Here is a 24,752-nt window from a genome sequence, read left to right on the forward strand (position 1 = left end):
ATGGGATTTTCCATGCAAAGCCTACTGAAGCAGGCTGCCATTTCCTTTTCCAGGGGATCTTCTCAACCCAGGGATCGAATCCTCATCTCCCTCATCTCCTGCATTGGCAAGTGGATTCTTTACCACTGAACCACCAGGGAAGCCTTAATGCCCGTCGTGGGTGCTCCACACCTAGCTGTTAATAATGCAAGTGATGATGCAATTCCAAGTACCGAAGCCTGGCATTCCCAGGCTACTCTTCCAAGCCTTGTCCCTCACCGTCCTCTGTTCTGACACTCACCTCGTGGTCTGCCCACAGGACTGCGCACTGTTTCCCCAGATGAATCAAGGATGTGGACATCCCCACCCTTTGCTAGCCCCCTCCCCTTTCTTCGTAGCTCCAGACTCTCTTGTCTTTCCCTCAGATCTGTCTTGGATGCTCTCCGCCTCCCGCCTCCCATCCACAATAATTAATAATGCCTGTGGCAGCATCCTGCTGTCTTTAGGCTCAGAGTAGGGTTGCACTCCTCTCCCATCTGAAGGTCGGATGACTTTGGGACTTGCTGCGGGCAGTGAAAGTGACAGGAAGCGCTGTGTCACTTCCTAGAGCTGGAAGGGCCAGCTGAGGTCTATGCACATTCTCCCCACTCTGGCCCCAGATGGCTGGCGCTGTCTTTCTAGGTCTCTGCGACCCTCGAGTGGGCAGAGGCCTGCCACCAACCCGAGTGGGACAAGAAGCCGAGGGTTGGAGGTGCTGAGATGCAGGGTCTATTCTCCGTGCTCCTGGCTCCTCTGGCGCCGTGACGTTGCTGTAATTGACCTGGGCTTGGCTGCTTCCCGCAGGAAACGGCTGCCACGGGAGAGCAGGATAAGCCTCTGCTCTCAGCTCTGCACCCGCTCCTGCCTGGTCCCAGATCTCAGTGCAGGATTGCGCAACAGAAGGTGGATCTATGTGGGGAGAAAGCAGGAAAAAAAAGCCTCCCGTCGCAGCTGCTGGAAGTGAAAGTACTGTTACCATAAACAGAAACAGCAGTCTTTGAGAGAAGCCTGAGGTTTCGTCCAGATTTGTGAGCTCAGATGGGCAGCTGTCAGCAGTGGTCCCTCAGGGAATGAAAGTGACCGGAGTAAATGGTCTCCGGGTAACATCAGTGCCAGCTGGCGCTCTGTTCCCTCCTGAGCTCTCTGGTTGCAGGCAGCCCTCTGTGCACCAGCCTTCCCCCAGCCTGGCAGCCTCTGTTCCAGGGACGGCTTTGCATTATTTAGTCTTGAAAGTGGGCTTCCCCGGTAGCTCAGCTGGTAAAGAATCCATCTGCCAGTGTAGGAGACACAAGAGAGGTGGTTTCGATCCCTAGGTCAGGAAGATCCCCTGGAGGAGGAAATGGCAACACACTCCAGTCTTCTTGCCTGGGAAATCCCTTGGACAGAGGAACCTGGAGGGCTACAGTCCATAATGTGACAAAGAGTTGGACATAACTGGGCACACATACACACACACACAGTCTTGAAAGTCAAGCCTGCCTTGACCTCACTCTGCTCCCAGCCACGCTTCCTGGCTGCGCAGATTCCAGCAGAAGCTGCAGAAGGGCTCAGGGTTGGCCTGGAGCCACTTGGAGGATTCCAGTTACACAATCCACCGGAGCCTGCTGATTGAAACAATCTCACGTTCAGAATTGCCTTCACCTGCCGCCTTTTCTTACTTGAAGAGTTCTTTATGATCCTCTGCAAAGATGGTGCCAAGGCTAATTATCTCATAATCGTTGTCCTTTAAAAACATTAGATTAAGAGCCACTTTGTGCTTTTCGTTCTGCTATTTTCCGTTGTCGTCTCTCTCTCTCCATGAATGGCTCTCAATGCTCAAAATTTTCCGCTTTCCCTAAAGAATCCTTTTCCTTACATGTCAGTTTTGGAATGTTGTGATTCCTTTCTTTACTTAGGACCATTATTTAAGCAGGCTAAGTGTTATAAAAATCTGAATTTTAATTGCTATTATTGTCCTTTTCCTTCTCTTTTCAAGCTGATGTCATCATCTACTGTTACTCTGGTATTTTTGAACTCCTTTGTCTTGAGGGTGCATCAGGTGAGCCAAAGTGTTCTCCTTAATGTATCATTTAAATCTTACAGTCACTCAACATTGTAGGAACCACCCCCTTTTTTGCACATGTGGGTGCTTAGTCATGTCCAACTCTTTGCAGCCCCATGGACTGCAACCTGCCAGGCTCCTCTGTCCTTGGGATTTTCCAGGCAAGAATACTAGACTGAGTTGCCAGTTCCTTCTCCAGAGGATCTTCAGGATCCAGGGATCGAACCCACATCTCCTCTGTTGGCAGGCGGGTTCTTTACCCCTGAGCCATACCAGGGGAGCCCCCACTTTCTTTAGATGGGAAAAATAAGACCCAGAGAGATGTGTGACTTTTTCATGATCAAATAACTAAGCCAGGATTTAAACCCCAGCAGATATCAACTCACTTGCTTTGATCTTCCCACACCATTCTATTTATTTCTCTGTTTATATGCTTTACCCTGGATGTCATTTAAAAGCATATTGAACTGGGTTTTTGTCCTCACCAGACTTCTGAGTGTTCCCTAGGTGTTTTTTTCCATGAAGTATGTCCCAAACTTCCTCTTCCTGGCTTCCTTTAATTTGCTAAAATAGTGTTCATCCCAGATCCTCCTCCGACTAATTGGGCCAGAAGTGTCTATTTCCACATCCATCTTCCTCCTTCCACAAAGGGCCTCTGGGGGCTGTGGAGGGACCAGTCTCCTTCTTGCATCCCTGACCAGTGTCCAGAAGGGACCTGTGCTCTGGAGACCTGGTGTCCACATCCTGAGCAAACGATGTAGTCTCCTGGATGGTATCTGAGAAAAGAAGGAGGGTAATGTGTGTAAGAAGAAATCTTGAAATTTGCTTTAGTGATTCACATTATTAAATGCCTTTCTTCCTGTGACTCTAAGAACCTGAAAGACACTTGTGGACAGCCAAACCAGAAATGTCAGCATGATCGTCAACACCTCATTTAATTGGAACCATTGAGCTTTGTCTGAGCACTTCACTTACCCTGACATGTGGGACACCATATGTGAAGAATTGGTGCTTCCGAACTGTGGCGTTGGAGAAGACTTTTGAGAGTCCTTTGGACTGCAAGGAGATCAAACCAGTCCATCCTCAAGGAAATCAACCCTGAATATTCATTGGAAGGACTGATGCTAAAGCTGAAGCTCTAATACTATGGCCACCTGATGCAAGAGCTGACTCATTGGAAAAGACCTTGATGCTGGGAAAGATTGAAGGCAGGAGGAGAAGGGGACGACAGAGGATGAGATGGTCGGATGGCATCACTGACTTGATGGACTTGAGTTTAAGCGAGCTTCAGGAGATGGTGAAGGACAGGGAAGCCTGGAGTGCTGCAGTCCATGGGGTGGCAAAGAGTCGGATACGACTGAGCGACTGAACAGCGAATGCTGGTTTGAGTTTGATCTGAAGCACAAAGCCAGGCCATCAAGTTCACACCAGCTGATGGGGAAATGAAGGTGGTTTTCGAGGTGGGATATCTGTGTGGCTCAGTGACCAAGGAGACTGTAGTGATTTATTCTTTGACATCTTTGAAAATGTCCCTTGGAAAGGCATCGTCTTAGAACCATCACATAGGCAAGACTTCAAGGCGTGTGTCAACTTCCTTAGTGCCTTGATTGCCTTGAGAGGATGTGAAAGTTGCAGAAAGTCTTAAAAACCTGGTCTATCATCAGAGCTCTAACACACAAACACACACGCATACACATACATACAGATTTTATGTAGCAAATTCCTTTCAGAAGGAACTGGAATAGGGAATCCCATGGATAAGCCTTCATGTTGTGTGTGCATACTCATTTTTCCAGGCAGGAATTCTGAGGCTGGTTATCATTTCCTACTCCAGGGGATATTCCCAACCCAGGGATCAAACCCACATCTCTTGTATCTCCTGCATTGGCAGGTGATTTTTTTTTTTAACCACTGACACCACCTAGGAAGCCTGAACCCTATTGAAGTCCCGTCAAATCCAGTTGACACCATCAAAAAGGAGCAATGGAGAAACTCACACACAGACTCCTCTCATCTCTCCCTCTCCCAACACCTTTGCTTTTTCCTTCTTGTTCACTGAGACTTGGAGGAACAAATTCTACCTATTATTGGGACATGATAACTCATTCCCACTCCATTCTCCCACCTTTGATTTTGACAAATAAAACAAACTATTTCTAAATGCAACTTTGTTACAATTCTTCTTGTCTCTTGACACATTAATATGACCAAAATAATTTGATGTGTCATGTATGTATACCCATCATTCCATTGTCTGTGAATCTTTATGCTAGTAAGCAGTGTATTCATGGCCACCTCTCATCCCTAACCATAGTGCAGTTATCACGTATGTTACCTCCTCTCTCTCATCCGCACCCCCAACACACCCTGTACCCCTGCATGTACCTGAGTTATTAGAGGGAAGGAACAAGGATGCAAGCTGTGTCTCTTAATTCCCCAGTGCCTGAGACACGGCAAGTCCGTTTAGGTCTTGGCTGGATTCTGGGTATGTTGGACCGGCTGATAATTGGGTTTTGCACTTTGTACTATTCTTTAAATGTTGCATCTTCATTGGTTTAGGAAGAGACTGACTGTTACATGTGGTCAGGACCAAGAAGCAGGACCCGTCTGGCAGCCGTCAGTCCTTTTCTGTCGTCTTAAGGAATTCTGCTCACTCCCAAACTTCCATCCCAAAGGTACCCAAGCAAAAGTCCCGAACTCAACTGCCTCCATCCAGCCCAGAACGTGCTGAGGCTCACCCTTTGGAGTTGAGTGTGGGGAAGGCTTATCCCATCACACACAACCCCTCAGCCCCCACCCCAGCCGGAAGGGCTTGTTTTACTTTGTATAGATTCCTTTCATTAAGCTTTTATATAATGCTATTTTCCTTCATCTTTTTTTTTCCCCCTGGGGTGATGAAGCCTCCTTCAGAGAGGAGTTCCCCAATCCTGCATATTCACCTCTTAATCAGGTCCTGGGTTTGATTAATATTTGCTGATTGAATGCTGAATATGATCTGAATAGAACCAGAGCAGCAGATAGTTTGGGAGACCCTACACTTGTCAAAACAGGAGACATAAGAGACGTGGGTTCAATCCCTGGGTTGGGAATATCCTCTGGAGTAGGAAATGGCAACCCATTCCAGTATTCTTGCCTGGGAAATTCCATGGACAGAGGAGCCTGGCGGGTTACAGAGTCGCAAAGAGTAGGACATGACTGAAGTGACTTAACACACACACACCCTCAACGGGACAGTCTTTCCTGCTAGAAGCTATATTATTTTCCTGACTATAAAAAGACCTCAGAAATGCATAAATTTAATGTATTTTTCTACCTTTAGCCCATGAAATGGAAGGCTGATACCAAGTGACAAAACGTTATTAAGATTTATTTTTAACAGTGATTATTTTGTTTAGAATCTTGGATAATAGTGTCTTGCTTCGACAGACAAGAATGTTTCTTAATTCTGTAAAGCCTTCATATTGTAGATGGATATAAGAGGGCAGATGTTCTGAGAATTTATGGTCCAATTGTTTTCTTTTGTAAAAGAGGCTTAAGAGTATTTCTGGGTCTTGGCCAAGGTCACACAGAAGTCAGGACAGAACTTGGGACTAGACCCCAGCTCAACACCCTGCTCACTCTTGTGTGTGGGTCCTTTCAAGCCAAGATGACTTTGTGGAGATGCATTTTGTGTGCCTGAAATGATCGGTGTTAGAGAAATTGATTACCTGGATTAAACATGGAAAACAGAGTTCCGCCAAGGGCTGATGATCACGTTTGGTGAGGGTTTTCTACGTGCCAGGGCCTCTTCTTAGCACTTCATGTATGTGGTAATATCTCCTTTAAGCCTCACAACAATCCTACAGTATTAATGCTGCCATCATCCATGCGTGTTATGTACAAGAACAGAGCCCACAGAGGTCGCGTGACCTTGGTCACAGTGGGAGTGAGGGATGGAGCTGGGGTTCAAACCCACACTCCTAACCACCAGCTGGCCCCTCTGAGCTCGCCATTCCTGAAGACTCCTGAATGTCTCCCTCAAATGCCAGATTGTTTTGGATACATTATTTAAGGAATAATAAGTTGAAAATATTTTTAAACTATAAACCACTTTGCAACAGCATTCAGAAAGAATACATGATCAGGCTGACGGTGGCTGAACTTACTGTATAGTATTGTAGTTAATCTGAAGACACTGAAATTATCACAAGCGATAACAAGAGATCACAGAGAAGGTTGTGTCGAGTGCAAGATCTAGGTATAGTTCTTCTGGGCAGATTAAACAGCATTTAAAGATTCCAGGATGACTGAGATAATAAGGCAGATGCTTTCTGTTTAAATTTATTATGGATAAGTTCAAGCTCGACTCGGAGGCAAATGAGACACTAGCTCATTTTGTAAAACCTGAAGCTTTAAGAATAAGGAAATATTTAACTTGAATAGTATTTAATTTTTTTTTTTTTTAAGTAAAGGATGAACAGAAATCACAGTTCTGTGTGTATGTGTGTGGGGAGGGAGAAATCAGCCGTTACTTTATTCAGTGCTGTTACAGTAACAGCAACAACTCAATTCAGAAGAGGAAAAAAATATATACGTATATATAGACAATGTAAAAGTGAAACTAGCTCTGGTGCCGTGCGTTAATTCTGCCCATGCCTCTTCCCCCTCAGCAACGTGCAGTCAGGGGTATCTCAGTCCTTGCTCCACCCTGGTGTCTTTCAAGGTCAGTATTGAGCTCACACGCAAACGTCTGTTTTTAAATGATCACGTTAAACCAAGAACACGCGTATCCAAGAGGAAAGACAAAAACAAGCTCTTGGACCAAAAGTGAGCAGTAGTTTCCAAGATTTTCCATTAACGTGTCCCAACTTGGAGGCTGTGAGTGGCGTTTCTGGGACTTAGGCTTGGGACGTTTCCCTTTGTTCCATTGCCAGGGCTCTTTTCCTTCCCTGTGCTTCTGAATCTCAACTTGTGGTCCCCACAGGCTCCTGCAGTCTGGTATCGTCTGCCACTCTCCCCCAAAGACCTAACCTCCACCGCCAACCCCAGCACGGGCTGAGTCCCTGGCCCCTGCCCAGCCCTGATTCCGCTACAAACTCTTTCTGGGCTGATTGTCCCTGGGGACTTGCTGCTAAGCAGACCCCCGAGCCTCCTCCTGGATTATTTCTGGCCTTGCTGTTGATTCCTTTTAGTGGAATGACGCCAGGCCCTCCCTGTCTTCTTCATGTGTGGCTTCTCTCCCCGGCGCTCTGATACAGCGGTGCCTGATCCCTGCTCACCCTGGACACAGTAATAGGTTTCCTCCCACGGTTATCTTCTACACTACAGGGTGCTCTGAAGTCAGTGACTGGGTCATTTCTGTGTCCCCAGGAATTCCCTCCTTCAGGGGATCCCATTTGGTTGAAACTCTTCACTGTGACCCGTCTGTCTTGGGTGGCCCTGCATGGCATGGCTCATAGCTTCATTGAGTTACACAAGCCCCTTTGCCATGACAAGGCTGTGCTCCTTGAAGGGGATGGAAACATCATAGGTGCCTTGTAAAAGTGTAGAGTGATCACCTGTGGGCAAGTATAGACCTGAGGCATCAGTCTTTGCAGACTTGCCTTCTAATCTTTCTTTTTTTTTTTTTTTTATTTCATCTTCACTTCTTTGGGCATCCATAAAAATCAGGAGTTTCCATACAAGTATTCACAGTAGAGTCTCAAAAAATCCAAAGATCAGACGACACTGGTCCCTCTTCCCCAACATCAGTCAGAGTTATGGCTTGTCCTTTACACAGCCCACGGACACACGGGGCTGCTTGCTGCTGTCCCCCGCCCCAGACACCCAGCTTCCGAGGGTCATGTCACCTGCCTGGGTCCAGGAGACCATGGTCTGCCACCCCTGGGAAGACTCACCCAGTGGGAATAGTCCCAGGCAGACTCTTTCTTCTTTCTCCTAAGGGCTGCATATCAGTCCTGGTGGCTCAGATGGTAAAGAATCCGCCTGCAATGCGGGAGACCTGGGTTTGATCCCTGGGTCGGGAAGATCTCCTGGAGGAGGGCATGGCGACCCACTCCAGTATTTTTGTCTGGAGAATCCCCATGGACAGAGGAGCCTGGTGGCCTACAGTCCATGGGGTCGCAAAGAGTCAGACACGACTGAGCGACTAAGCAAGCAAGCAAGAGCATGCTCAGGTGGCAGAGACAGCACGAATCTCTCTTCCTCTTTTCCCAGGGACGCTCGTCTCGTTACGGGTCTCATCCTCAGGACTTTATCCAACTCTAATTACTTCCCCAAGGTCCCATCTCCAAATATCCACCACACCAGGGACAAGGGCTTCAACGTGTGAAATTTGAGAGGCAACCAAACTCAGTCTATCCAGCCTGGCTCAAGAAATGAGACAAATTCACCCTCCGCCTTTGCCTACCCAGGGGAAGAATTTACTTTGACTTGTATATATTTATTTTCAGTGGCAACTATTCTAGGGCTCCGTGACCCCAAATAAAAGAAGCACAGGTTCCCGCGTGTTTGGGGTTCGGGGCATGGGCAGCAGCAGACCTTCTTTCTGATTCATTTCAGCCCCTGCACCCTTGGCCTTGGGGCTCCGGTTCTCTGCGATCTGTGTCCTCATCAACAGGGAGGCAGGCGGGACAGGGGGTTCTTTGGCCTCTGATGCTGTGTCTTTCCTGTCCATTTCCAGGGAAATGGATTGCACAGGTGTTGGCCGTGAGTGGGGTGATGAGGACTGTCCGCCTCGTCCGGGGACGTTCTCAGAGTCAGATGGCATCTGTCAGGAGGTTGGCTCACACCTGGAGCGGGAGCTGAGCCGTGCGTATCCGAGCGCACCGAGGCGGTTGAGATCCTGTCTCCCGTCTGCTGGCATGGCCCCCTTTTCCACTCAGCTGCGCTGAGTAATAAGAGAGGCCCCGTCCGCCCTCCCGTCACGGAGCTCAGCCTGTGCCAGTGTTTCTGCTGCTAATGAAGGATTTATTTAGGTCACCACTGCCTTCTGCGCAGGGCACCGCAGATTAACCATGAGCGGGAGGGGCTCCTCTTCATCCCCCTGCACACACCTGGCCGCCCTTCACTCAGGCAGGGGGCCTTTCTGGAGGCCCCTCTGCACCCCTCCCCAGACAGAGAGCCCAGATCGCCCCTATGTGTCACTGTCCTTTCTCCTGCAAGCCTCTGTCTGGTTGAGTCACTGCAGTGCTTTTGGATCATGAACAAATGCGTTTGACTAATTATCATCCTTGATTCCCATTTATATCACACAGCCTCCTTTTATTTTTTTAAGAGACAAAAATAGCTGCCACGATTGAAGGGCTTGCCATCGGCCAGGCAATATGGCAACATCGTAAGCACCCTCATAGGCTTCTGTTTAATCCCCACAATCGGTGTAGGTTGGCCAAGGCATTCGATCGAAGGTCTGGGATTTCAGTGCTCTCTTGTGGATTTTAAGTTAGAGAGCTGAGATTTGCGCCTGGGTTTTTGGCTCTAAATCCTCTGAATTCCAGCATCGGCCCTCCACCCCCCTCCACAGATAACACCACCTCTGTGACCAAACTGATCCCTCTCTATTTTGTCTGCTGCAATTGTTTCCAACCCTGGATTTAAAAACAAACTACCCTAACAACCATAGAAAACCAAATCCAAAGGCAGCCTTCCCAGCCCAAGGCCAGGACCATCAGACTCCCAATCTGAATGGATGCAGTTGTTCCAAGCTCAGGGAGTTCTTGAGTTCTTGCCATTCCAAAGGCTGTGGGTGGGCAGACCGGTTCTCCCGGCAACTGGTTAGAAACGCAGACTCCCAGGCCTCTGCCCAGAACTCTTGGATTAGAATCTGCATTTTGAACTACATCCCCAGGGAATCGATGTGCACTTGTAAGTCTGGAAAAAGCTTTATGCCTGGCGATGGTGATGGAGCAGCCAGAGCTCTTGGCAGGGGTGTGGGGAGCTTTAGTCGCCTCCCACTAGCAACCCCTTGTCCAGATCCTTCAACCTAATCTCTCACCTAATTTGGAAAAGTATGTCCTGTGGGTTGACTTCAGGCTACCTATGGGGCAGTTGGCATTGGATCAGGGAATTCTCAGAAGCTTGGAAATAACACGGTGATTGAAATCCACTGGTCTCAAATCCTTACCCCACTATGCTGCCCTCCCTGGCTGACCCAGGCACCTCCTTCCTTCAATTCTGTGGAGCTGCATTCATTATCCAGGTAACCTTCTGTATATAAGGAACCTCCTGTGTCATGGAGGCCATGGAGCCTATAAAGTGGAGGCGGGAGTATTGGAAGAGTCCTGGTCTTTTTCAAGAGGAAAATAGGGCTAGTCACCCCTCCTTCTCCCAGGCAGTCAGTGTGGCCCAAAGGAACTTTTTTCTTTAATTTGGAGTGTGGTTGCTTTACAATGCTGTGTTAATTTCTGCGGTATAGCAGAATGAATCAGCTATTCATACACATACCCCCCCCCCCTTTTGTGAATTTGCTTCCCATTTAGGTCACCACAGAACACTGAGTGGAATTCCCTATGCTATACTATAGGTTCTCCTTAGTTATCTATTTTATACATGGTACCAATGTGTATAAAATAGATATATATCAACATACATATGTCTATTCCAATCTCCCGATTCATCCCAATCCCCCCTTGGTATCTATATGTTCTCTGCATCTGTGTCTTTATTTTTGCTTTGTAAATAAGATTGTCTATACCAGTTTTTTTCCAATTCTACATATATGCATTAATATTCCGTACTCGTTTCTCTCACTCTGACTTACTTCTCTCTGTAGTAACATTATGTGAACCGACCTTGGGTCTTTTGTACCCTGAGTTCTTTTCTACCCCCAACTTACCTCACAGCAATTACCATGAGTAAATCCAAGCCAAAGTCAATGTCGGCAGCTGTTGACGAGTGTCATGTGTAGGCAGTTTCAAGAAAATAAATATTTATGGGAATCCTGAGATCGCGTTGTCCTTCTGTAGACTGACAGGAAGGAGCTAAATCTGTTTCCTCTCTTGAGGAAAAACCTCTCTTGGTTTCCAAAATGACCTGCCAAGGATGGAAGGTTGACCCCGCTGCCACGGGCTCTTAAGTTAGCCACGCAGAGGTAAAGGTCTCCTAAAGGCAAACAAAAAATCATATACCATTGATTGCTCATCAGTGGTTGGATACAGAAAGGACAGTTCTGATCAAACCGTCTTGACTCGGGTATTAGTGCATTCCAGAAAGTTATCATTTAACACCCCAGCATGCATGGACAGAGGTAATTCTTGGAGAGCAACACAAGAGCTCTCATCCTTCCTGCTGTGTTATCGGGCTTTGAGCAAGCTCGCCCCTCTGCCTGGAGTGTGCTTGCTGCAGTCCAAGGAAGGCATCTCCACTCAGAGGCAAAGCAGCACACTTCTTGGTCCCGTGACCTTTTTGTTCTAGTTCAGTTGCTCAGTTGTGTCCGACTCTTTGTGACCCCAGGGACTGCAGCATGCCAGGTTTCTCTGTCCTTCACTGTCTCCCGGAATTCACCCTAACTCATGTCCATTGAATTGGTGATGCCATCCAACTATCTCATCCTCCGTCATCCTCTTCTCCTGCCTTCAATCTTTCCCAGCATCAGGGGATTTTTCCCAGTGAATCGGCTCTTCCCATCAGGTGGTCAAAGTATTGGAGCTTCAGCTTCAGCATCAGTCCTTCCAGTGAATATTCAGGACTGATTTCCTTTAGGATTGACTGGTTTGATATCCTTGTTGTCCAAGTGACTCTCAAGAAACTTCTCCCGCACCACGGTTTGAAAGCATCAGTTCTTCAGTGCTCAGCCTTCTTTATTTGAGAAGGTCTTTTAACCCTGGTGGCTCAGAGGTTAAAGCATCTGCCTGCAATGCGGGAAACCTGGGTTCTATCCCTGGGTCAGGAAGATCCCCTGGAGAAAGAAATGGCAACACGCTCCAGTATTCTTGCCTGGAGAATCCCATGGACGGAGAAGCCTGGTGGGCTACAGTCCATGGGGTTGCAAAGAGTCGGACACGAATGAGAGACTTCACTTCACTTTAACCTTAATAGCATGTCTCTGTGTCTGCCTTGGGGAGAAAGCCGGGCCATTAGCATTCGTTGTATGCCCTGTAAATGCTAGACATTGCCCTGTCTCTTTGGCATAGGTAATCTTTTGGAATCATGATAGCATCCCTAGGAAGTAGATTTTAGCCCATTTTGCAGAATGCCACACTGAGGCCTAAAGAAATGAGAAACTAACCTGAGCTCGGTTGGCTTTCAGAATTCTAGCCTGGGTCTGTCCAATTGCTTTTCTATTACCACTCACTGCCCTTTTATTGCAAAAACATAGAACAAAAGGAAAATAACCACCCCCTTGGCACTGTTACAAGTATTAGCAGGGATGATTTCTACACGAGGGCCTACCGCCTGACACACAGCCGGCACTCAGGGAGAGAGTAATCGCTTCCTTTCCAACCCTTCTGTCAAATCCCTTGGACGACTTTTGTCCCCCCAGATAACCATGCCTGTTATCCAAGAAGATTCTTACCTGTGCTGGCTGGTTCACCAACTTTTTTGAGGGGCTGGGAAGGTTTTCCGGCAGACAGAGAGACCACGAGCATCGCTGTGCTTGATGTATACTGAATGTCCCTCCTGTGAAATATTCTAGTTCTTTAATTTTATCCAGGAATATGTTCTAGTGATGGGGCTGAGAGCAAATGTGCTGTAGTGGTTACATTTGAAATCTCGGTCATAATGTGAATTATGTAGTAAGACTTAAGAAGAAAATTAAATATTTTTGAAGGGTTATCTCACTACTTCCCATCCTTTTTTTAATGAAAATGCATTCTAGGCTCTCAGGCGATTGTGTCTGTCCTCTATGAGAAATTTTGATCCCCCTTCTCAACATCTGGTTTCTATTTGATCCTCTAGGGAGGAAAGCTTACTACTTTTTGCCACTGTCTTTTTCATAAATGGCAAATGGTTAAGTTTCTCTTTCTGCTGAATGAAAAGCCTCTGTCAGTGCCTGCCATCATTTGCCTGACTTTCCACTACATTCGATGTGTTCATTCAGCAAACAGCTTCTCTAGTACCCGCTGGGTACCAGCAATCACGCCGGCCCCCGAGGATGCAGTGGAGGGAGGTAGGATGCTGATAAGGAAGCTCTGAATTGACTTTTTTGGGTGGAGAGGCAGGCAGTAAACAAGCAAACATAATTTTGGATAGTATATCAGGAATATAAAACAAGATGATGGGAAAGAAAGTGATTAAAGGCGAGAGGGTGGGCTCATGTTGCCGAGAAAAGCCAGCATTTGAAATAAAATCCGTGACAGGGGACAGCCAGCCTCAGGAAGCCGGGTGGGGGGTGGGGGGTGGGTGTGGCATTCTGGAAGGATGGAGCAGAGAAGGCCAAGGCTCAGAGCTGGTGTACCTTCAAATGAACCGGAAGGCCTGAGCTTGGCTTAAAGGGGCAGTGAGGTGGGAGGGACAGACAGATCCTATCCTAGGTTCATTCCTGACCTGAAAAGGATTTGGATTTAACTCTTTTTTCACCTCAAAGCATGTGGCTTCCCATTTCCCTGACTCCATGCCTCCTTCAATGGAAGCTAGGAGTCTTAACCACTGGACCGCCAGGGAAGTTCCCTTGGATTTAATTCTTAACGCAGGGGAATCTCCACCTGGAAAGTTCTGTGTCCTCTCCTATGTGTCCCCCATGCCTGGCGTGTGGTCAACATCTTCATGTGGGGCCCAAAGAAGCCTAGTGCTGCTGACGGGAAAGATTCTTGGCTTTGGAATTCTTGAAACTCAGGGTTTGGTTTATCACCGCAGGATGAAGCAAGCAGCCTCCCTGGTAAAAGGGCATGAACAGAGTGAGCTGTATCTCTTTCAGGGATCTTTTAAGCCATCTACACAAGGAAGGATGACACTTCCCAGGTGGTGGCAGTGGTAAAAGAGCCCGCCTTCCAATGCAGGTAGACAGAAGAGACATGGGTTCGATCTCTGGGGCGGGAAGATCCCCTCGAGTAGGAAATGGCAACCCACCCCGGTATTCTTGCCTGGAGAATCCCATGGACAGAGGAGCCTGGTGAGCTGCAGTCCTTAGGGATGCAAAGAGACGGATATGACTGAAGAAACCACTCCATTTCTCCGAGCCTCACTTTCTTGGGACAGTATCAGTTCTGTCCAGCGTGCAGTGCGCATCACATGGGTCCTGCGTGCACAGTGGCTAGCCTAGTGTCTGCTCAGTAGCAAGCGCTCCGCATGACTGCTGCCAACACTGCTTTTTGGAGGAATGTGGACTGGCCTCCAGGTGCTATTGGACAGTCTTTGTGCTGATGCCAGCTCAGGCTCCAGGCTTCCAGAAGATTCCCTTTGATAGTACCTAGTTTACTTCTGAAGAGAGAATAAGCTGTTTATTTTTGTGCTGCTTGCAATTTCAGACTTGCCTTCCTGGTTCTTTTCCTGTTTGAGAAGCTCCTGATTTGTGAGTGGGGTCATGGATCTTGCTTTTGAAGAAAGCACGTTGCACAATTAAAGAGTTTCCAGAGTAAGAATTGCAAAAGTGTTGCACGTCTCTGGGCTGTCTACTCCAGTTGTCAGAAACCACAAGTGGCCTTGGGCCCCAGAATCACCTCAGATGGTGATTTCAACCACGAAATTAAAAGATTCTTGTGCCCTGGAAGAAGAGCTATGACAAACCTGGACAGCATATTAAAAAGCAAGCCTGGCTTTGCAAAGGGGTTGCAAAGACTCAGACGCGACTTAGTGACAGAACAATAGCAACAAGAAATGGCCTTGAGATGTCCTGCAAATGTATACACACTGGCTTTTGAAGACTTAAGACAAAAAACTGCAAAATATCTCCTTCATTTTATCTAGTGATTATGTGTTGAAGTAATAACACTTTGGATAGGGTTACAGGAAAGATTGGCTTTTAAATCGGGTCTCCTGGAAAATGTACAAGTGCATATGTGGGTCATTTTAACATCTACAATAAAAGTAACAAGGAGACATGATCCATCTTAGGACAAGCTATGACAAAGTGTCAGAAACATAAATGAACAGTGATTACTGTCAGAATTGAGAGGGATTGCTCTTACCTTCCTGAGCAGCTCTTAATGACCTGTGGAGATTTGAGTTTTTCTGAATATCTTGTAAAACAATGTGTTACACTTTTATTTACATAACTCCTTTGGGGAAGGCAGTGTGATTGGAAGAGTGGAGGGGAGAAGGTATTGGTGAAGGTAGGGAATACCAGATCACCTTACCTGCCTCCTGAGAAACCTGTATTCTGGTCAAGAATCAACAGTTAGAACCAGACGTGGAACAACGGATTGGTTCCAAATTGGGAAAGGAATGGATCAAGGCTGTGTATTGTCACCCTGCTTATTTAGCTTATATGCAGAGTACATCATGTGAAATGCCAGACCAGATGAAGCACAAGCTGGAATCAAGATTGCCGGGAGAAATATCAATAACCTCAGATATGCAGATGATACTGCCCTTATGGCAGAAAGCGAAGAGGAACTAAAGAACCTCTTGATGAAGGTTAAAGAGGAGAGTGAAAAAGCTGGCTTAAAACTCAACATTCAGAAAACTAAGATCATGACATCTACCCATCACTTCATGGCAAATAGATGGGGAAACAATGGAAACAGTGACAGACTTTATTTTTTGGGCTCCAAAATCACTGCAGATGGTAACTCCAGATATGAAATTAAAAGATGCCTGCTCCTTGGAAGAAAAGCTATGGCCAAACCAGACAGCATATTAAAAAGCAGACATCACTTTGCCAACAAAGGTCCATCTAGTCAAGGCTATAGTTTTTCCAGTAGTCATGTATGGATGTGAGAGTTGGACTATAAAAAAAGCTGAGCACAGAAGAACTGATGCTTTTGAATTGTGCTGTTGGAGAAGACTCTTGAGAGTCCCTTGGACTGCAAGAAGATTCAACCAATCCATCCTAAAGGAAATCAGTCCTGAATATTCCTTGGAAGGACTGATGCTGAAGCTGAAGTTCAATTATTTTGGCCACCTGATGCAAAGAGCCAACTCATTAGAAAAGACTCTGATGCTGGGAAACATTGAAAGCAGGAGGAGAAGGGGATGACACAGGATGAGATGGTTGGATGGCATCAGAGACCCAATGGACATGTGTTTGAACAAGCTCTGAACAGGGAAGCCTGGCGTGCTGCAGTCCATGGGCTTGCAAAGCGTCGGACACGACTGAGCGACTGAACAGCAACAAGGAGTTTTTAAACTGTATACTAGTCTTTCGGTTGTTTCGGAGGGGGGGTTGTTTTGGAGTGGTGTTGTTTTTGTTTTGTTTTTGTAAAGGACAAGCTATATTTAGTTTCTTCTCCAGAATCCCCTGGTGGTTCAGTGGTTAGGGCTTCAGGCTATCACTGCTGAGTGCCCAGATTTAATCCCCAGTAGGGGAACTAAGATCCCACAAGCCTCGTGGTTCAAGCAGGAAAAAAAAAAGTTTCTTCTTTTTGCTGTCTGCTGGTAACTCCCCTTTAGGGAAGTGATCTCAGATGCTCACTGTGCTACCCGGCATAAGAGCATGGAGAGTCAACACATGTGGCTTTCAGGGCTGGCCTCTGACTCTGTCCTGCCGTGTTCCAGGACCGGGTTGTTTTCTGGGATGTGAGGCTGTGAGACGGGCAGTGCGTAGCTGTTCAATGTGGAAGAGCTGCTATCTCCCTCGCTTCACCCACCCCACAGCCTGCACACACACACGCGTGTGCACACACATGTACACACAGACGTACAGACACGCATGTGCACATGCTCACATACCCCAAACATGTGAAAGGCAAGCACAGCTGGTCCCTTTGGCTGACCCGCACCGTCAGTGGAAAAGGAAATAGAATTTCACTGAGTCGTGCTAAAACATGCAGTTGACTAAAGCAAATGGCCCATTAAATTTAGCTCATCCAACCAGTAAGACCAACCTTGAACCCCATCTTTTTTGACCATCTCGCCAAAAAGTTTTTTTTTTTCTTTTTTTCTTCCCCCTAAATAAGCATGTCAGGTGATTTTTCTGGTTCCTTTTCCAGTGTTCTGTGATTTTTCAACTTTTTAATTGTTTGATCTTGAAGATATAGTTTTCAAAGTGGTTAATACAGTTGATATCTGAAGGATATCAAATCAGTTTGATCACAAACAGGGAAGCCCTGTATATTGTTCTTCATTGACACATTTAAGACAAGTTTTAGTACTTCTCTAGTGGATCCAGCTGGTAAATAATCTGCCTGCAGGAAGTCTGGGTTCAATCCCTGGGTCAGGAGGATCCCCTGGAGAAGGGAATGGCAACCCACTCCAGAAGTCTTGCCTGGAAAATCCCATGGACAGCGGAGCCTGGTGGGCTATATAGTTCATGGGGTCAGAAGAGTCGAACACAACTAGCAACTAAACCAACCACCCCAGACAAGTTTTAAACTAATAAAGTGAATTTTAGACCCGGCATAATGAAGATGATGGGCCTTCTTGATAGAAAATATGTTTTCTGGCTTTGTAAGTCCCACAGTCCCCAAACCGGGCCTGTCTCCAACTCTCCCTGAGCTGTGTTTAGACAGAGATTATTTAAAACAGAGCTTCCAGTCGCCTCTTTCCTGGAGAGGGTCAAACACGGATTGCTGCTTATCAGCCCCGTAAAAACATCAACCGTGGCTCATGTGTCTTGGGGGCCCATGTGCTGCAGCTCAGCAATGCCTGTGTTCCTTAGGGACTTTAATGCCCAAATGTGATAAATCTCAGAGAGTTAAAGAGGAGAAGGCATAAAGGAGGCAGTTCATGGGAAGAGCCCTGCGTTTAGAGCTTTAAATTTGGACCGTGAATTTTGAAATGGAATAAATTTTTGTGTCCTTGGGCGAGACCCTCATCTATAACTGTCCTGCGTTTCTACCTTCCACTGTCGTGTTGGGGTGACATTCGACTGAGACTGCAAGACCCGCTCTTTATAAACAGTTAACCTACACTTCTGAGAAAGTTTTTTGTTGCTTCCAGTAACCTCACCTGTATATCCCTCTAGGCCCACTGCACACGCTTGCTCTACTAGGAAGACATCGCTAATCGTTTCAGGCAAAATGAAGGAACAGAGGTCCTCAAAGGACCTGAACTGTGATCATAACGGATACCACACTGATGCCTGCAGCCAGGCTGTGTCAGTTAACTTTTGCCAAATGTGTCCTGAAATACAAACCACCCCAAAACTCAACAGCTTAAAACCACAAGCACTCATTCTCACACATGAGGGAGATGACTAGGCCGCACACAGGGGACAGATGGGGTGGCTCTGCGCCAAGTGTGTTTCATCTTCCTCCTGGGACCAGGGCACTTTTTTTTTTCATCGCAATGGTGTAAGGGCTGAGGGCATGTGAAGACACACAGTCCTCTTAAGGCCTATGCTGGGCGCTGACGCTGTCGTTTCTGCCCATGATGTTGTGCGGTCGCTAAGTCATGTCCAACTGTTTGCAGTGCCCTGGACTGTAGTACGCCAGGCTCCTTTGTCCTCCACTATCTCCCTGCTCAAACGCATGTTCATTGAGTCAATGATGCTGTCTAACCATCTCATCCTCTGCAGCCCCCTTCTCCTCCAGCCCTCAATCTTTCCCAGCATCGGGGTCTTTTCCAGTGAGTCAGCTCTTTGCATCCAGGGGCCAAAGTACTGGAGCTTCAGTTTCAGCATCAGTCCTTCTGATGCATATTCAGAGTTGATTTCCTTTAGGATTGATTGGTTTGGGCTGAGCGCAAAGAATTGATGCTTTTTGGTTGTAGTGCTGGAGAAGACTCTTTTCCTTGCACTGCAAGGAACTCAGACCAGTCAATCTGCCCACGTGCCACTGGCCAAATCTAAAATCACTAGGAAATACACTCCCCCTGCACTGAGGCCACAGCAAGAACTAGATCCAGGGCACAAGTGAACAATTGGAGCTAACCATTCCATTTTTCAAACAGGTCCGTCGGTCCTATTAAATGAGAAGCACCTGGTGGGTAGGGGAGCAGAAACCATGCCTGCTTCGCTGTCACTTGCCCCTCTGCCTGGGGCTGGCAGCTGGTTGCTATTCACTGATGTTTACTGAGGTCCGACAGACCTTCCCCATCTTTTTCCTTTGTAGCAAAGGTTGGCAAAATAGGAATACAGGCCAAATCTGGCCTGGTTTTTGTGCCAGTAGAGCACTAAACATATAAATGTTTGGGGGGGGGGAGAAGTAAAAGAAGAATAATTTTTAATGACCCATGAAAATGATATGAAATTCAAATGTCAGTGCCCATAAATAAGGCTTTATTGGAAAACAACCACACCCAGGTCTCTGTGGATGCTTTAGAGCAAAACAACATAGTTGGAGGAGTTCTCATGGATACTATATGTCCCCAAAAGCCTAACCATTTACTCTCTTGCCTGGTACAGAAACTGTTTGCCACCCCTGCTTGACAGGATAAGTGAAAGTCTTCAGTCATGTCCCACTCATTGCAACCCCTTGGACTCCTCTGCCAGGCTCCTCTGCCCATAGGATTTCCCAGGCAAGAATACTGGAGCGGGTTGCCATTTCCTTCTCCAGGGGATCTTCCCAATCCAGGGATCAAACCTGGGTCTCCACCATTGCAGGCAGAATTTTTTACCATCTGATAAAAAAAACTGAGAAAACCCCGAGGAGGTGAATGTCTTGCCAAAGATGACAGAGTTGTCAGCTTGATTAAGCCCAGTATTTACGTGGGGTTAATACTTTCCTCCTCTGTTTCCTAGTAATCAGAAGCCTGCGATACCCATGTGCCACTGATCTGGAGACGTCCCCCTGCGGGCAGCGCTTCATGACCCAGCGGCGCCCAGCCCAGTGAAGCCACCGTGGTGTCCGGCATGGCCCCGCTGCTCCTGGGCGCGGTGATGCTGGTGGCCCAGCTCCAGCTAGTGCCTTCCCGCCCCGCGGTGGTGTCAGGGGACGAGCCGGGCCAGCCGGAGCTGGTGCGGAAAGCGGCGAGCCTCCAGGAGGAGATCCAGGACGGCGCGGCCCCCAACGGCTCCGCCCAGCAGCTGCCGCAGACCATTATCATCGGGGTGCGCAAGGGCGGTACCCGCGCGCTCTTGGAGATGCTCAGCCTGCATCCAGACGTGGCGGCCGCCGAGAACGAGGTGCACTTCTTCGACTGGGAGGAGCACTACAGCCAAGGCCTGGGCTGGTACCTCAGCCAGATGCCCTTCTCCGCCCCGCACCAGCTCACGGTGGAAAAGACCCCCGCGTACTTCACGTCGCCCAAAGTGCCTGCGCGCGTCCACGGCATGAACCCGGGCATCCGGCTGCTGCTTATCCTGCGGGACCCGTCGGAGCGCGTGTTGTCCGACTACACCCAAGTGTTCTACAACCACGTGCAGAAGCGCAAGCCCTACCCGTCCATCGAGGAGTTCCTGGTGCGCGACGGCCGCCTCAACGTGGACTACAAGGCCCTCAACCGCAGCCTGTACCACCTGCACATGCAGAACTGGCTGCGTTTCTTCCCGCTGCGCCGCATCCACATCGTGGACGGCGACCGCCTCATCAGGGACCCCTTCCCCGAGATCCAGAAGGTGGAGCGGTTCCTGAGGCTGTCGCCGCAGATCAACGCCTCCAATTTCTACTTTAACAAGACCAAGGGCTTCTACTGCCTGCGGGACGGCGGCCGGGACCGCTGCTTACACGAGTCCAAAGGCCGGGCGCACCCCCAAGTGGACCCCAGACTCCTCAATAAACTGCACGAATATTTTCATGAGCCAAATAAGAAATTCTTTGAGCTTGTCGGCAGAACATTTGACTGGCACTGATTTTTTTTTTTTTTTTTGCAATAAGCTAGGCTCGGAACCTTTCCTATTGTAAGTTCTGGTGTACATCTGGGGTAGGGGAAAGAATTTTAAAAGGGCATTTAAGTATAATTTATTTGTAAGATCCATAAATTACTTCTGTACAGTATTAGATTCACAATTGCCATATATACTAGTTATATTTTTCTACTTGTTAAATCGAGGGCATTTTGTATTGTTTTTCATGGTTGTTAACATGTGTAATATGTCTCTATATGAAGGAACTAAAATATTTAACTGCAAAAAAAAAAAAAAAGAAATTCTGGAGATGCAGTCTTTTTTGAATATAATTAACTTGCCCCCAACTCCAAATAGTTGTGTGTGTTCATTCATCGCATATATTTCTTTGTTACTCTTTTAAAAAATGTTTTTCATAGTTATTACCTTCCTCTCCCCTTCTCTCCTTTCTTCATTGTCTTTTTAATGTCTCCCTGAGGTCATCAGATTTATTTTTTACTTGCATTGTGAGTTTCTCTTCACTGAAATGCCCTGTTGTTGTTGGAGGTGACATTTTCACCCATTTCCAGCTTTAGCAGGTCCCTGAGTGTGGATTCTAACTCCATGTAAACTCCAAGAGGACAAAGCAATTAAGCTGGAGAAGCTAGTTGCTAACCAGCAAGAGGCTTGCTTCAAAGAGTGCTTACACTTCCTTCTGATTGCAGCAATAGATGAAACAACAATAAAGGAAATTAAACCTGGCTTTCAGGATGATATTGGGGCTGTGTACTTTGCCCCAAGTGGCAATGGGTCTCCAGAAAGTCACTTAGAATAGAAAAGAGGAATTGTAGAGTGTATGCATGTCCTCATCTGTGAAAAGCTGACTAAAGGGATAGCCGGTTGCTTGGACTGGGAGTTTATTAATCTATTTCTTGAAAGATCAATATGCACTTATAGACATATATTCCATATGCTTTGAGACCTGGGCATGTACATGTTTAAACATCAGCTCCAAATTTAGAGTCCTGAATGTGAAAGGGAATTTAAATTCCCAAGGGTTGAAATTGAAAAGAGAAAAGTTCAAAGCGGTGCAGAAATAGGTTTGGAACCCCTCGCACCTGCCTCAGAGGCGAGGGGCCCAATTTCAGTTTCACTTCTGCCCGGAACAACTGGGTTGTTAGGAATGATCAAATAAACCCCTCTGAGCCTCAGTCTTCTCATGTGTTCTTCGTTCAGTCAGCCTCATACAGAATTAAATAAATCAGACTTTTTTTTCTTATTATGAATACAAATATGTTCGTCATGGTAAAACAAACAAACAAACAAATACAAGGACACAAATGTGTCTCCTAACATAGTTCTTGCTTAAGGCAGAGGAGTGAAATAGACATTTTGTAGAGGAACCCATGGAGATTTCCCTCAAGCAACCCCAGGAAGGAGGAATCATAATGGCAAGTTCAAAGTGGAAGAAACAGGCACAGTGAAGATAAGGAAGTCGCCCAAGTTCACGTTGACTATAAAACAGAGCTCAGAGTTCACTTACAGTCAAAGTCCAAGGTTCTTTTTTTTTTTGGAGGGGGGGTGGTTCTACCCATTTTTTCTCTAAATGCAAATGGAAAGGTCTAGAGACAGTTCTTCCTGACATATTCCTTTCCTGGTGCCAAATGTCTTCCATCCCAAGAGGTGAGCCTGAGCCAGAGGGAAAGGACAAGAAGGAGCCTGAGGTTTTCTCAGCTGTGCTATCAGGGAAATGAGTCACCTTAGTTATGCTTCAGCAGCTGCAGCCTGGCTTGACCTTAGCATGGCCTGCGCCCTGGGCCCTGCACAGACCACAGAAAATGCCTTCTCTGCACCTTCATTAAGTGTAAGTGAAGTCGCTCAGCCGTGTCCAACTCTTTGGGACCCATGGACTGTAGCCTACCAGGCTCCTCCATCCATGGGATTTTCCGGGCAAGAACACTAGAGTGGGTTGCCATTTCCTTCTCCAGGAGATCTTCCTGACCCAGGGATTGAACCCGGGTCTCCCATATTGTAGGAGAACCCTTTACCATCTGAGCCACCAGGGAAGTCAAGGTTGTCATTAAAAAAACCAGCTCCCCAGAGGGTGTGGCAGCAATAGAGCGGGCTTCCTGTTGACGAGGTACTTTGCCATCTGCAGTGTTTCCCTCTATAGTGCATCACTGGATCTTACTTCTGTCATACCCACTGTAATAGATGAAGGCTGAAAAAATGAGAGACAAAGGTGAAATCGAGTTATCAAGGTTGCCCAGGAATTGGGTGACTGAGTGGAGACTCTGGTATGTGTTTTCTGAATCCAAAGAGGATGGTTTTTGCAAAATACTTAAGCATGCCAGCACCCTCGGGATGGTGTACTTGAAGCTTGCACTGTTGGGGCAAGAAGGTGGTGGGTCAGGATGAAGGAGGGAAGGACCAAACATTGGAGACATGATCTACCTTTTGTGGCTGACACTGCTGATGCTAGGGGATGCCCCAGTTTACGACGATCAAGGGGTATAAACTCAGTAATTGTTGGTTTAAAGGTATGCTTGTGTGTTCAGTTACATCTGACTCTTTGCAACCTCATGGACTACAGCCCACCAGGCTCCTCTGTGCATGGGATTTTCCAGGCAAGAATACTGGAGCAGGTTGCCATTTTCTGCTCCAGAGGATCTTCCCAACCCAGGGATCAAACCCACATCTCTGGCATCTCCTGAATTGGCAAGAGGATTCTTCACCACTGAGCCACCTGGGAAGTCCGATGAGGGTGTTGTTGACTAAAAATGCTCTCATGGAGGTCTACCGAAGCCTGGTGGCAGGGGCCCTAGTAGGTATTTCTATTCATCTGTTTTTGGTACCCCCTGAGCCAGCCATTTGGAAGGGATAGGCACCGTGAGGCCATTGCTCCAGACCTGTCCCAGGCCCTTAGCTCTCATCGGAGCACGGTCAGATTCAAAGGGGTCCTGCCCTAGACCAGGGTGGGCCTACTCAGAGGCCCAAATGCAGTGACTCAGGACTCAGATGGATACCTGATCCGTCTCCAAACGCCTCATAGAAAGTCTATTAACAGAGAGAAGCCGAGGGAGTGAGGCTGCTGCCCGGACTAGTCTAGGCTCAGGGCCAGCCTTGGGTGATGACCTCCTGGCAAGGCGGACACTATTTTGGTTATCAGCTCACAGCCTGGAAATGGGCTATTTTAGCAAAACTGCTGGTGTGGCTCTGAGCAGAGTGCCTGCTCTTTCTATCTTGGGAGACGGTGCGCAGCAGAAAGGGGATATGGGGCAAAAGAGGCCATCGTTCAGAGTGCCTACTACCCGCAGAGGTGGAATCAGAGATCACTGCTGAGAGTTCGGGTATTCATTACAATTGTGTTTTTCTTTTGAGAACCTACTATGAGCTAAGGCACTAATCTCAGGAGAACGAAAATGTTAATGCAGGAATAAATAGTCATTAACTGTTCTGTGTTTAAAATAAAAACAACAAAAACGTAGAAGCGCTAGGAAGGCTATTCTGTGTTTAAATTTAAAAAAGGAAAGGCAAGGAAAGCAGATTAAACTGTGTACAGATTAGACAGTGTAGTGTGCTTATGAATTCAAGAACATCCCTGAGAGAAGTCAGTTAGCCCTAGGATAGAGTGGACAAACTGAGGCACAAGACATGGAACTGCCCCCATTGTTTTAAAAGAAAATAAATAGAGGCAGCTTCCCTGGTGGTCCAATGGCTAAGACTCTGCATTCCCAGTGCAGGGGGCCCAAGGTGGTCCCTGGTCAAGTAACTGGATCCCACAAACCACAGTTAAGAGGTTGCATGCTGCAGTCAGGAATTTGCCTTCCTCAACCAGAGGTTCACGTGCTGTGACTGAGGATCCCACATGCCACAACTGGGACCTGGAGCAACCAGATAAATAAATATAAATATTTTTCAATAATGATAATAATAAAGAGAGGAATACTACTCCCGCTATGGGGATGGTGGTCC

The 24,752-nt window shown here is 47.2% G+C and overlaps 1 protein-coding gene across 1 annotated transcript in view; it reads left to right on the forward strand.

Moving 5' to 3' along the window:
- The window catches only part of HS3ST1 (heparan sulfate-glucosamine 3-sulfotransferase 1), a 34,251-nt gene extending 13,115 nt beyond the window's left edge, over positions 1-21,136 (forward strand). The window contains exon 2 of the mRNA XM_065914306.1: positions 19,755-21,136. Coding sequence (XP_065770378.1) covers positions 19,866-20,804 — 939 coding nt within the window. The 5' untranslated portion in view covers positions 19,755-19,865 and the 3' untranslated portion in view covers positions 20,805-21,136. The remainder of the gene's footprint in view (positions 1-19,754) is intronic.
- Positions 21,137-24,752: the final 3,616 nt, after the last annotated feature.

This window comes from Muntiacus reevesi, chromosome 22 (assembly GCF_963930625.1).
Source record: "Muntiacus reevesi chromosome 22, mMunRee1.1, whole genome shotgun sequence".
Lineage (NCBI taxonomy): Eukaryota > Metazoa > Chordata > Mammalia > Artiodactyla > Cervidae > Muntiacus > Muntiacus reevesi.